The sequence below is a fragment of the Poecilia latipinna genome, unplaced genomic scaffold (genome assembly GCF_001443285.1).
Source record: "Poecilia latipinna isolate Pla-1442-1.1 unplaced genomic scaffold, P_latipinna-1.0 Scaffold1413, whole genome shotgun sequence".
In the NCBI taxonomy this organism is placed as follows: Eukaryota; Metazoa; Chordata; class Actinopteri; order Cyprinodontiformes; family Poeciliidae; genus Poecilia; species Poecilia latipinna.
This window is the reverse complement of record NW_015114029.1, coordinates 4,685-18,809: the sequence shown is the minus strand read 5'-3', so window position 1 is coordinate 18,809 and position 14,125 is coordinate 4,685. Positions and strand designations below refer to the sequence as shown.

At 41.5% G+C, this 14,125-nt stretch overlaps 1 protein-coding gene across 3 annotated transcripts; it reads right to left on the bottom strand.

Moving 5' to 3' along the window:
• Positions 1-36: 36 nt before the first annotated feature.
• LOC106962440 (solute carrier family 12 member 2) lies at positions 37-13,542 on the bottom strand. 3 transcript variants are annotated; one of them, XM_015056860.1, is made up of 26 exons: positions 12,833-13,542; positions 11,254-11,376; positions 11,099-11,174; positions 10,852-10,947; positions 10,416-10,555; positions 10,230-10,340; positions 9,360-9,468; positions 9,145-9,272; positions 8,868-8,952; positions 8,211-8,359; positions 5,856-5,963; positions 5,253-5,376; positions 5,068-5,169; positions 4,840-4,995; positions 4,157-4,256; positions 3,963-4,074; positions 3,744-3,884; positions 3,548-3,654; positions 2,728-2,807; positions 2,474-2,614; positions 2,281-2,394; positions 1,966-2,077; positions 1,803-1,889; positions 1,382-1,517; positions 1,232-1,299; positions 37-485 (listed from the first exon to the last, which is right to left on the bottom strand). In XM_015056860.1, exons 1-26 carry the CDS (start codon positions 13,259-13,261, stop codon positions 350-352), a joined length of 3,270 nt encoding a protein of 1,089 aa, XP_014912346.1. In that variant the 5' UTR covers positions 13,262-13,542; the 3' UTR covers positions 37-349. The 3 variants fall into 3 exon arrangements, with proteins under 3 accessions (XP_014912346.1, XP_014912345.1, XP_014912347.1); XM_015056859.1 differs by having other exon boundaries at positions 2,281-2,400; positions 12,833-13,541; XM_015056861.1 differs by lacking the exon at positions 12,833-13,542 and adding an exon at positions 12,361-12,721 and having other exon boundaries at positions 2,281-2,400.
• Positions 13,543-14,125: the final 583 nt, after the last annotated feature.

Genomic DNA, 14,125 nt, shown 5'->3' with positions numbered 1-14,125 from the left:
GAAACCTCAGAACCAGACATAAAAAATCAACCAAACTTCTGTTTTGTTAATATTTTATTAAAATCATCTACAAAATTATTACAAAAGAAAAACAATATTTTGCAACATGAAACTCAGAGGAATAAAACACCTGGATTTGAACACATTAAATTAAATGTTGACCATAATTAATTAAAATGTCTTCAATCAGGTGAAGCCAATAAACGTATAAACAGCTTTATATTAGAGAAGTTAATGACGCCGACGGGAGGAAACCTTTAAAAACCTGGAGTCTGATCATGTTTCCGTTTCTGTGCAGATGTAAATGTGAAATAAATAAACGGTGACCATGCCGGTGTTGGTGTGTGCGTTATGAGTAGAAGGTGAGGACACTCTGGTGGTTTCCTCGGACCAGCAGCAGCGGAGGAAGGTCTTTGGACAGCGTTTCCAGCCAGCACATGTAGAGGGCGCTAGACACGGTGCCCTTCCTGGCCAAAGGCATGCTTCTGCTCACACACACACACACACACACACACACAATCATTAGAGCCATTTAATATTAAAACATCCCAAAAATATCTTAACTTTGAAATCACAGGAGTATATTTATCAAAAACTTCTAAAAATACAGTTCAGGAAGGCACAATATTACTCGTTTTAATGCTGATCTATGATGTGATAAAGCCGAAAGCATTGTAGCATAACTAGCAGTGGTGGGCAGACTTCAGCTAATGTGCTAATAGCAAAGCTAACTTTTCATTTAGCGCTTTAGCATTTTTGATAACTTAGAAAACATGTAGCGCACTTTGCTTCCCCTAAACATTTTTACAGATAAAATAATTTGCTGTTTTGTAAACTTTAGCTAATGAGCTAATGGACTAAATTTGTTTTTCCAGAGAAATTCCAAGGCGCTAATTTACTTGACTGTATTATAAGCTTTCGGTTGAAGGTTAAAGTGAATTTGAGCTAATGTTTCATTTAACGCTTCAGCATTTTTGCTAACTTTAAAAAACATTTACTTAGTTATACTTCTTAAAAGTTTAAAAATGTCAAAATTAAATTGGTGCTCACAGGCTGTTGCTTACATTCAGATATAATTTGAATTAAAGTTAGCACTTTAGCATTAGCAGAGCTAATGTTTATGATTGGTGCTCTAGGGTTAGCGCAGCTAACTTTGAGCTGATGTCAGGTTTATTGTAACAAGGGAATAAATCGGTTCGTTTCTCTCAAAGGAAGCTGAAGCAGTTCTTACACCACGATGAGCTTGGCGCTGCTGGAGTGTTCCTTCAGCAGCTCGTTCAGTCGGATCTGACGGCTGGTCTGGAGGAGAAATCATAAATTCATCTTTGTTTCAGTACTGAGTTCAGGTTTTCATCAGGGTCGGTGAGTGAGAAGAGAGAACCTTGGCTTTGTAGAGCTCCAGCTCGTTGTCGGTGATCCTCCAGGGCTCCTGGGCCTTCAGCCTCTCTGCGGCCTCCTGCTCCATGTCGTCCTCCTTCAGCCGGTACGGCTCGATCAGCTCCTTAAAGCTCAGCTTACTGTCACAGCAAAAACACTGTTGGAAATATCTCTAGATTATGTCTTTACAACACAGTTAGCTGCAAAGATTGAGCTATATTTGGTGTCAAAATGTAAAAGTTTCGCTGCGATTTGCAGGCTGGGACTGCATAGTTTCCTCTCCAGGTGATTCAGATTTAATATTTTCTATTACTGAGCTCTTGGTCTCATAGCAGATTTACCAGCTGAGTTTCCATTGAATCAGAGACTAAACCCTGTCAGGTTTAGCTAAACCGGAGGAGAGGCAGCAGGCGTTTGGGTCTTACTTGTGTTTTTTGGGTTTCACGTTGATGTCTCCGAGGACGTTGATGTCAGAGAAGTCGATCCTGAACCTGCTGAGCAGCGTGGCCATCCTGCAGAGACGAAGCAGCAGATTGGAGCAATCGGGACAGAAAACGGCTGGACAGAAAACGTGAGACGGAGACTCACGCTCGGCGGTCGTGGTCGATCCGGTTGATCTTTCCACCGATGAAGACCCGGATCCTGCAATCGCCCCATTTGCTCCTGTTGGTCAGCAGGTAGGGGATCAGCAGAGTCAGACCTGCAGGAAAACACAAAAAGCAGGTTTGTTTTCACTTTAGCAGGATTTCCTCTGTTGTTCTCTGGTTTCTGGTATTAAAAGGACTAAACAAACATCTGAACAGTTCAGTGCAGTGAAAATGGAAAACAGAACCTGACAGTGTTACACTGGTTCTGTCTGAATGTGGGTTCATAAGTTTGGTGGAATAATTTTTAAAATCTGACCTCCGTCGTCAAACAGCCACCAGACGTCGATGGTTCCCTTCCCCTGTTTCTTCTTGAACATCTGGCTGCTCTCCAGCAGACGCTGGTCAGTCAGACTCAGAGAACTTTTGGTCTCTGTAGCTGCAGAGTAAAACATTTAACATCTAAATGTGATGAACAGTGATTAGAAGCGGCAGGTCAGGTTTTCCTCTACCTCTGATGATGAGCGGGCTGCTCTGGTTGCTGTGGGTTTTGGATGGACAGGAATCCGAGTCCGAGTCTTTAGCCGGACCAACGGAAGTCAGAACATCTTTGCTTTCCTTTGGCGGTTTCTCACTGGGCGACAGCAGCTCATCTACAGATTAAAACATCTTTGTTTCTGACATTTCCTAAAACTTAGAACTGCATTAGAATGAATTTCAGAAGATGCTGAAAACTGACATATTTACAGTAAAAACTTGGAGGTACCTTGTCCTGGAATGTGAGAGATGTCCAGTCCATCCATCAGCCTGAGGATCACCACCCCAAACTGCAGGTCAAACGCATCACTGCAACGTTTAACAACGAAACTTTGTGTCACTAAAGATTCATGGCATGTAGAGAAGATGATGAAATCAGCAGATCTGGAATAGAGACTAAAATATTCAGGGCAGAGAGTTCAGAAACGACGCGCTAACATATGACGCTTATAGATGGCTACTATTTTTCTTTGCTGTACAAGATGCAAGTGACCAGATTAGCTTGCTAGATGCTAACCTATCAAAGGCTGATGTTAGCATATGCAAGATTAATGTTTACTTAAGAGAAGATACTTTATTGATCTCCTGTAGGAGAAATGTGTCTAGGAAGCATGTTATCCAAGGCCAACACTAGCTTATCATGCTAGTGGACAGCATACGAAGTAGGTAATGTAGCAGATGACCAGCCTAGAAAAGCTAGTTAGCCTCTCCAAAGCTAATGCTAGCCAGTATTCTTCTGATTTGCTGGTTCTGGTCGATCATTAATCAGATCAATATCTGTCTTTGGAATCGCTGTAGCTTCCTGCAACAAGGACGTTTCCACCGCTGGGTGCCCAGTAGTCTTAGTCTTGGCACTAAAATTGCACCATACAAAGGAAGTCAGTGGATTCAGGTAAATTCTGTTTTCAGGGAACCTTGGTGAGACCCAGAACTTTCTGGAGGAACCGTGTTTCCTGTCCAGATCTCAATTGGATCAGGACAATGAATGGACGGATATTTTTGATGTTCTTAAAACTACAACAGATAAATTTTTAAATTTTGGCCCTCACTGTATTGTGTTGATGTAATTCTCCACGTCTCTCATGTTTCCGTCGCTCCAGTTGTTTTTGAAACCCATGACCAGCGTGTTGGGCTTCAGACGACCCAAACCAACCGCCTGCAGCAAAGAAGTCATCATGGAGAATCTTTTAATTTGGATTTAACAAGTTTTAATCCACATATCAGATCTGAGATCGGTCTTTGTACCTGCAGGAGTAACTGCGTCCCGTGCCTCAGGTTGTCTGCAAAAACCGGAGAATAAAAAGCCTTGATCCGTTTTTTAATCAGCCAGCGTCGACACCGAACGTAGTCCTGGGACAGATCCTTGAAGTTTGGCCGCCGGGAAACCTGGAGGAAGAGACGGAGGCACGGTTGGAGAAACTGTTGCATGAAACATTCCTGCAGGGCGCTGAGTGCAGTTCGCACCGTCCTGACGTGACCGCAGACCATGAGGCTGACGTTCTTGGTGAACGAATGAACCAACTGCAGCAGCGCCGGCCGGGAGTTTGGGTAACCGGCCAGAACCAAACACTGCGGCCTGAAAACGGAAACAAAGAGAACGCATCATGGAAAAAACAGACAAGCTTTTGGTGAGAATCTGTAAAGTTTCTGAAGAAGACCTGAAGTTTTTGACGTGGTCCTCGACACTGGACAGGTTGAGGCAGTGGGTCAGAGCCTGGTTGTAGATCAGAGCTTGAGTGGACGAACCCCAGTTCACATCTACAGGGTTAAAACACAGGCAGAATCCAGAAGACAGAGGTAAAATATCAGTGATTAATTAAATTTAAAAAAGTAGATGCAGGGTTAAAACAGCTGATTTCAGCCTGGATTTATACGCCAACCAGCAGGAAAACTGCAGTAGCTGCTGTTCAACCCAAAGAGGGCAGCACTGAGACACTTCTGCTATTATAAGATTGCATTTTAATTATTTGATGACATATTGAATTATATTTAATGTCGCTATTTCATGGTACATTCATTTAATTTAATAATGTATTTGTTCATTTAAATTAGTCAGTTTTGGCCCTTTGGGATGGATGGATAAATGTGAGTTAAACTAAAATATAAAATATATGGAATTTTACATCTTTTAAAAACAAATCAATGACGTTTCATTCAGTTAACCTCTAAAATGACTGGTATGTTGAGATTTTATATTATCTGGGGGTTATTATGACATTTTTAGTGTAGAAAAAAAACTAGAAGCATTTTACAGGTTTTTGTGTATTTTTTCATTGATGTTTCCGCTGATGGTGAATCTTTAAGTTCTTCTTCTGTGGTTTTGCCTCCGTCTCGTTCCCACCTGGTTTCTTGTATCCGACGTAGATGTAGAGGGCGAGGATGATGAGCAGCGTGACGAGGGCGGCCCACCAGTTGATCACAAACATCACGACGCAGCACAGGACGGACCCCGCCAGGGAAACCCACATGTTGTAGTACTTAAAGCTAGGGCGCCACCCTGTGGACAAACAGGAAATCAGCACGCCAGAGTGATTTCTGCAGGAATAAAGTTTGATTTTATGGATTTAACCTGGAGAGTTGGCCAGGGAGGCGTGGAAGACGGAGAAGTTGATGAGCGCATAAGAGGCCAGGAAGAAGTTGGAGATGATGGGAGCGATGATGTTCAGCTCGGCTGGTCGGACACAAAAACGTTCATTAGCTCTGTGTTTAGATATTTATTCTGTTTTTATCTGAGGCTGAAGCTCTGCTGCCCACCGATGAGGATGAAGGCGAGGCCGATGCAGAAGGTCAGGACGTATCCGCGCAGAGGCTCGTTGTTTTTACCGTAACCCTTCGCAAAAATCCCCAGACCAGGATAGATGTTGTCCTTACAGAGAGCCTGCAGAGCAGCAGCTGCTGTCAGAAAATACATCTGGGCCTCCGAGTCTTACTCACTTTATTCATTTATTTAAGAAAATGAAAAGAAAAACTGGAAATGAGGATGACAAAACGCTTTTTGCACCTGACTTGCTCCATTTTTATGCTTTAATTGTCATAAAACGATCAAATAAAAGACTATTTCTATTTTCATTCATTAAACAATGAAAGAAAACAGAAAAAAGTAGTAAAATTATCATTTTTTTAAATAGCTTAAACAAAAATTGCAAGAAAGTAAAACAGGATGAAATAAAATTAGATGGAACAAAATTATAATAAACATAAAAAAATAAAAAATGTAAATAAAATATTAAATTAAACAATGAAAACCTGTATTAATTTCTAATAAAACAATAAAATAAGATAAAATATAGGTATTAAAAAGGGTTAAAAAATACAAAAACTCAAATTGTGGATATAATAAAAAAGTTATCATCTGACCTGGAAGACTTTGGGTGCGCTGACCAGTGAAGCTAAAGCTGAAGACAAAGTAGCTGAAAAAATCCCTGCAGTGATCAGCGGACCGAAGTACGACACCAGACTCATCACCTGGACACACACACACACACACACACACACACACACACACACACACACGTTTTTATTTTAAATACACTCTGGACACCCGGTTAAATGGCTGCTATGTTCTCACACATAAAAACATTTATTATTTATCCAGAATTTCTCTTTTTCATTGATCAGACCTGAGAGCTGCTTCATAAACAGAAACAGAGGCTGAGAGCCTCCTAAAGGCTGGGATCAGAGCCGGCCCAAGACATAAGCAAGTTAAACATCCGGGCCACCAGGGGGCTCCAAAGAGCACCAGCTAACATAAAAAATATATATTGAAAATAACACTGAATAGTACAAACTAAATGCTATAAAACAAGAATGTCTATATTGTTTTTATAGCCGGTACACAAATAATAAATTAATCACATGTAACATGTAAAACTTGTTATCAGCTGATGTTCCTTACAAATAACTAAAATATAACAGCACATTTAATATTCTGCATCTCAAAATCTTTTTCTTTCCATTTGCTATTCAGTTAAATTTAAATGCCATATTAAAAGACATGATAACACTGACATGATGTAAGTTAATTACACATGATGCTAATTGTGGTAGCGATGTTAAACATGCAGAGTAGCGTAGAAATGATAAAGCTGTTGTTATGGGGGGCCCAGAATGAAAATCTGCTTTGGGCCCCAAAAAGGCCTTGGCCGGCCCTGGCTGGGCTGTAACAGATACTCCAGAGTGTGTTTTAGTTCAGAGTCCTGTGGTCACATTAGCAGCAGCGTGGTGTGTTGGAGCACGCTCAGTGAGATCAGTGTCAGCGGGTTGGAAGTGAGCGCAGGCGGCGGCCATAATGCGCTCATTCAGGTCCGACCAGCACGAATCTTGTGACCCAGAACAACAGATGCCATTATCTCTGTACGGCTCTCTGCGTGATGCTCAGAACCGCTCTGTTTCTAACACACACACACACACACACACACACACACACACACACACACCCAGTCTGAGGGCATCTACTCTCCCTCAGCATCACTCCAACACCTTCTAACCAGATTAAGTTATGACAGTTTTCTGCAGCAGCAGAAACAATGATGGCGTCCTGCTGTTGCCGCGGCGGCGTGTGGACGGCTGTGACATGTTTTGGACTCTGGGAAGTGGGACAGCGTTGTGTCCTGTCACGGCATCGCCAGCAGCCACAGAGCGATGGGCCTCCAGGGAAAACAATGACGGTGGGTGTGTTGATGCACGTCACTCTCTGTCCGCTCCCTGGCCTTTACGTAACACACATTCCCAAGCTTCTCTGCATCTTTCCTCACATACTAAATATCTTAGCTGCTCTTCAAAACAGGAAAGACACAAGAACATGTTAGGAGGTGGTCCTCATAAAACACAGCAAGATTAGTGACCTATATCTGCTCAGATTATCAACTTCTCAGTAAGCTAAATATTTAGTTCCCAGCACTTAATAAGCTAGCTATTTTTTAATTTGAAGTTGGATGATGAAAATTTGACTTTGAAAATTAATTAATTTTTGTTGTCATGACAAAATAAATAACCCAAAATATTGCTGTAAATTTTTGAGTGTGTAACAGCTTTAAACACACAACAAACAGGATCATAAAGAAAAAAAATCAACAGAAACAATTTCAATTTAGATGTGTAATACTTTTACCAGGATTACCATTAACTGTGACTTTTTATTCTTATTTATTGTATTATTGGTGTCAGATTAAGAGACTTTATAACACTAGTCTGAAGCTCTAATAAGATAGATGTGGTGCCCAGATTTTATTACATAATCTACAATAAGATCGTATTTGGTCTTTAGCGCATTCAATTTTATTAATCAGTCACGCAGTTTGTTAAAAAAATAAAAAAATAAAAATAAAAAGAGCAATTAATCGCTTTTTATCCCCAGCCGGAACCTTTGCATTCATGCGTTTCTGGTGCGACCTTAAATCTGACGCACAAGCTACATCCACAAACAACGATGACAGCCGACAAAGCAGCTTCCCTCGGCGCACTGCAGGTTAATTTCTGCTTCTAAAACCGACGTGACGGGGCGCTGGAACAGGCTGCTGTTGTTAAAGTTGTGCTAAAAGGAGTTAGCCTATTTGCAAAGCTATTCAAACCTAAAGTAGCATCTCAATGCTACAAACATGTAGCAGCAACACAGACGCTAATGTCACCATCCACAGTCCTGACTGTGATGAGGTAATTACACCCATAAACCTGGTTAAATTGGAGGCATCGTCTGGCCTCAGGTGTTTCTACCTGGAAGTCGTTCATCAGGCCGTACTGACAGCCTCCTTCCTTGCAGATGGAGAAGTCGTAGCCCAGCGTACAGGCGGCGTCTGTGCAGTTCACCGTGTCGCTCACCGTGTCGTTGTGGTCGCCTGTCGCATCTCTAACAATACAGGAACCTGAGAGAAACAACAGCAACTTCACTGATGGAGCAAAAACAACGACATTTCATCTGAATTTAGCTTTGATTTTAAACCAAAAGAGTCTTAAAAATAATCCAATACTAAATATACAAATANTNANTNGTCCCAGAAGTTGTTGCAATAAATGATATTGTTGTTTTGAGACCATTTTCATGTAATATATTAATGGTGGAATAATAATACAAGAATACCCTCTAAAACTCTAATAAGGACACTCCACAATGCCAAAATAAAATAATCAGATGCAATAAATAAAATAGAAATAATAACTTCACACGTTCTAAACCATAAATAATATGGATTATATGTTTACTAAGCAAAATTACATTTCACAAAATATTAATCAAATTGGAGCTCATTTTAATTTAGCATTCAATTAATTAACTGATTGCTTATTGCAATGGGCTTAAATATAGTTATTTTCAGTTTAGCTGAACATTAGATCTATTGTAGCTAAAATAAAATAATGTATATTTAACTGGACCTGCAGAAACGGCCACAGCCACGTAGGTGAGGCCTGTGACGAGGATGGCCAGCAGGGTTCCTTTAGGGATCGCAGACTGAGGGTCCTAACGGCAGAGAAATGAAAATATTCACTTTTAATTAGATTATTTTATGAAAACAAAACCAGAAAACATTAAAAACAAGTCGATTCATCTTTTTTGGGGTCCCAACACAGAGCCCTGAGGAACACCAGATATTTTAAAATGGGTATCTGACAGAAATTTAAATAGATTTTATTTTATGCGGTAAAAACGCACAGCGAGGTCACCAGAGATGTTGGCTCCTGCTAGGATCCCAGTGGCAGCAGGGAAGAAAATCGCAAACACGGAGAAAAACGTCTCTTCTTCTCTAAAATCTGGACCGAAGTTCTCAAAGAGGATGGCAGCTGAGAAACAGGAGAGTTAAAAAAGAGTAAAATAAAACCTGGAGTAACGACTGAAGAGGACGGTTGGCATGTAGGATGTAAGCTTACTGTGGTAACCAAAGAATCCTTTGGGCTCTTTGTTGTCCACCGGGATGAACGTGCCGAGGAAGTAGTTAGCAATAGCCGCTAGCAGGATTATCAAGAGGACAATCTGAGCCTGATGGATCAGAGAACAAAAGGAGTAAAGGTTCATTTAACTTTTCCTGATCCAGTTACAGAACTGCATGGAAAGGAAGCAGAAACATAAAATCTTACCAAGTATTTTTGTTTTTGTTTCTAGTAGCTACGTTTAAGACTAAAGTAATTTTTCAGCAAAATTACTGAGCTTCTTTTATGAGCTTGTTTTAACTCAATAATTCATTAATTTTAATTAAAAAGTTCTAGTTCCACTGAGATTATTTCATTTATGACAAAGTACTTTCCCCATGTTATAAATGAAATAATGGGCTAATGGAACTAGAACTTTTTCTTCAAAATTAAGGAATTAATGACTCAAAATAAGTCATATGGATGGATGGATGGATGGATGGATGGATGGATGGATGGATGGATGGATGGATGGATGGATGGATAGATGGGAACTTTGTCTAAGAAGTTTTGTCTTATTAGAAGTGTAATAAGATATTTGCACTAGAATCTGGAGCTAAGACTTAATAAGTTTATGATGTGTTTACCCAAAAGAAAAAAATAAAACTTTATTTAACTCACAAACAAAATGTTAGCATAGATTCCTAAAGGAAAGAACTTTATAAAATAGGAGAACGTTTTTCAAGGTGCTCCATGAACTGACTACTGGATACATGACTGTGAAAAAAATCCCCCATGTTCTTTTGGTGAATCTGTAAAAACTAAGAACTTTGGTTGATAATTTTTAATGAACCAAATTTATAATTTCCTGTTTTTTCAGCGTTGCCTTACCTTGGCTTCCCACTCCATCCCAGCTACAGAGATTCCCAGCAGCAGGATGACGGTCAGCGTCCCGACGATGCGAATGTCGTTCAGCTCATCAGTCATCAGAGCGTCGACATCCTGCAGGGAAATGTTTCAGTTTAGGCCTAATCTTCATCAGACAAACGGGTTTAAAATATTTTATAAATCTCTTACACTGAGCATCTCAACGACCGTCTCAGCAAAACCCACGACGTACATGGCCACCGCCACGGCGTTGGCGAAGGCAAAGATGAGACCGATGGAGCCTCCGAACTCTGGACCCAGACTTCTGGAGATCAGGTAGTACGCTCCACCTCAGATAGTCATTAATATGAACATGTGACAAAGACTGTTGCACAACAACTCTTAAATTAAATCTTATTATTTTTATTAGAGATTATAGTAACAATTTTCACAATATTTTGTCTGATAATATTGAATCTTCTGCTAATATTATGACTTTATTCTGTTATTCTGTCTGGCCCTGATACTCTGTCATGCAAATATTATTTATTTTAGTCCTAAAGTCAGAAAGAAATAGATTTTAGATGTGGTTAGAACTGAATCCTTCTGTCTGAAGTTTTTTCCCTCCTGCTGGTCGGTTCCTCACCTCCGCGTACGAAGCCGTTGGTTGTGATGGCGGAGGTCGACAGGCCGGTGATGGTGGTGACCAGAGTGGCTATGAGGATGATGGCGATGGTGAGTCCTGTTTCACAAAAACACATAAACCGTTAAAAACCTGAACAAAAAACTCCTTCACTTCACGTCCAACAAGGTTTTGATCAGATCTGAGAATAAAAACCAAACAGGAACAACTTTAACTTCAACGTTTGTCTGGATGGGAGATTTCCACCCACCGATTCCAGCCTGTCCAACGATCCAGGACATCCGGATGAAGAGCATCACTCCCCAGATGTTCAGCATGCAGCGCACCTGGAACAGGTTTCTACAGGTTAACAACACCTGACTGCAAACACTCTGTTTATCTGAGACTCCAGCTGTCGTCACCGACCAGGACGCCCTTCACCCAGCCGAACTTCACCGCTCCTCCCTTCGCCTCCTTCGCCATCAACGCCGCCGCCTCCTCTGCTGCTGACGGCTCCTCGCCGTTGACCAGGCCGTCCTCGAACGGCTCCTGAAGGGAGAAGAAATGACAAAAAGAAGGAATGTCAGGAAAAATATCCAGGTAAATCAAGAAAGTAGGTCAGAGTTTCAACATTTGTTTTCTAAATTCTTCAGCACTTCTTTGGTAGGATGACGTATCAGGGCCATTGTTGATTAAAAACAAAAAAGAGTAGTACATTTCAACCAAAAAACTCAGAAATTTTTAGATTAATCTCAGAAAATTTCTTAAACAAAAGTAAATTTCTGAGGAACCATTTATTGATGTCTGAGATGTTTAAAGAGTGAAAAAATGATTAAAGTTTATAGAACAGAATCTAGACCAGAGTTTCCTGCTCGTTTGGCTCTGTTGACCCTGTGGGGCCTCTATGTTTGCAGCATGGGCGGTTCTAGTTGGGGGCCATCAGGGGCCAGTGTCCCTGTAGAACTGGGGGAAAAATAAAGGCGTCGAGTTTGTTTTAATAAAGATTGGAGTCTAAATTGACAGAGCAAGTAAACTAAAACTACAGCTGAAAAACCACAAAGAAAAGAGGTTTAATTGCTTTTGACTCTCAGTCGTGTTTTTATGCTTTGATGCTTTTAAAACTAAACAGATTGGCTGTAAATGCTGATGATTGTAAACGGTGCTGTCTATCTAAACATATCTATCCCAACAGAAATGAGCCTTATTATTAAAGTCTTGACTAGAACAAACTCTGCACCTTTATTTCCCCCCAGTATCAACAGCAGCATTTAAAATGTTAGCATGGTGAAGAACCTGATGGTTGTTAGGCTAAATGAGGCTCCATGTTTGTCAGGCCTTCAAATCTCCAAAACTCACTGATGGAAAACTGATGGAAAAAAGAAGAAAAGAATCCCTCTCTGTCACAAACAGAAACATGGAGTTCGCTGAACTCTGATGGGACGATTTTTAGCCGTTTGTTAGATAAAATGAGGTTTTTATCTGCAACCATTCCCACTGAGTCTGGTGTGAAACAAAGGAAGAATGGTGGAGGACCTGTGATGCTGTGGGCCAGTTGTTCCTCCAAAGACCCTCGTTAATTGGTGCCATGATCAAGTAATGGAAAAAAAAACATCTGTTAGCTTCTGCCAGAGATCTTAAAAAAGAGTCGTTATCGGTTCATTCAGCCAGAAAAACCTTAGAATCAGCAGGGAAATGCCACAGACTCAGGTTTTATTCTCTCCTCATCAATAATTTATCAGATCAAAACTAATGTTTTACAGTTTTACACGTTTTACAGTTCATTAGACTTTCTGTGCAAATAAAGTCAAAAGTACGGAAGAGGAAAAGGGACACTGAACAAAAAGTTACTTTTTTCCCTCAGAATTCTGAGAAAAAAGTCTAAAAAATTAAAACATTAAAAATCTGAATTCTGAGATTAAATCTCAGACTGTAATCTGAGATTATAGTCCGAGTCTTCGTTCTAATGTTCCTCCAGCTAAAATGACTTTGAACTGATTATTGTTACTTTATCGAGTTCGTCGTGCAGCTCCGACAGCGACGGTCTGGTGAGTTTCTCCCCGAACGGCGCCGCGGTCTGCCGGTAGAACTCGATGTTCGGCACCGCGTCGATGGTGTTGTGTCCGAAGGTCCGCATGTAGTAGGTGTTGGAGTGGGAGTCTGAGATGTGGGTCTGGCCGGTGCCCGTGGAGTGGAGGCTCACGGAGTCGCTCTTTGCCGTGTCCGGCTCGTGGAAGACATCCGGCGGGGGCCCGATGTCCGCGGCGGGGCCCAGGCCTGGGTCCATGAAGCCCACCACCTTGAAGCGGCCCTTGGACTCCTCTGGAGCGGGGGCCTGGGCCGGGGCCGCGGCGGAGGAGCCCTCCGTCACCACATCCACCTGGAAGCGGCTCTGCGCGGAGCCGCCGGCCCTCAGCGACGGTTTCCTTTCCGACATGATTCAAACGATAACAGAGGGAAAGTTTTACTGCTCCGAACCGGACCGTCACTTCACAGACATATCGTCCTACAAGCTGAGTGGAAACAGAAATCCGATATGAAACGAATCTAGAAACAATATTTTCTCTCCTGCTGAGCTCCGGGTGGATGCGCCAGGACGCACAGCGGAGATGCGCAGTCCGTGCGTAAAGGACACCGAACCCTGCAGCAACTCTGCGTTTTTCTCCCTCACATGATGAATCAAGGGCTTTATTGAGATGAGTGCGTCTCCTCCTCCCTCTGCGCTGCAGGGGAGCTGAAGAGGAGGGGGATGAAGGCCATTACGGACGGAGCGCATCAGAACAATCAAATCAAAACAAACTTACATAACTGAAGAAAAAAAAGTTAAAGTTAACTTTAATTAAAAACATATTTATACTTTTAGCCTTTGAAACCAGCAGGAAATGAGAATATTTCCGATATTCTGCAGGTTTGGTGCGCAGCTCCGTTTCAGACAAAGCCATTTGTTATCGGTGACACACTGAGACATTCACACAGATCCGCGGCGGGATTAGCATACAGAGAACAACAGCCGCTTTCTGCGCCAAACACTGAACAACAAACCCAGCAGGCACAAACCTGCGCACAGCTTCTGATTCTGCAGCTAAATCACTTCATTTACAGTCATTTTATCACTGAGCGGAACGAATATAACACGTTTTATCATGATTATTATCCTGAAACAGTTAAAGTTTCTGCTGCACAGTTTTAATTCTGCTCAGTTTGTGATTTTTAAGTGTTTCTGTTGAGAGTTCAGAGGGAACACCTGCTGATCAAATACAGCGGAGTCAAACAGCGACATCTGCTGGTTCAAAGTGGAACT

What these genes read in the sequence shown, in the direction of transcription:
- LOC106962440 (XM_015056859.1), bottom strand. Translation starts at nt 13,261, where the DNA reads ATGTCGGAAAGGAAACCGTCGCTGAGGGCCGGCGGCTCCGCGCAGAGC. An exon ending in ACATCTCTGGTGACCTCGCT is followed by an intron (nt 8,953 to 9,144) that starts GTGCGTTTTTAC and finishes CTCTGCCGTTAG; the next exon opens with GACCCTCAGTCTGCGATCCC. An exon ending in TGGAGCTCTACAAAGCCAAG is followed by an intron (nt 1,300 to 1,381) that starts GTTCTCTCTTCT and finishes TTTCTCCTCCAG; the next exon opens with ACCAGCCGTCAGATCCGACT.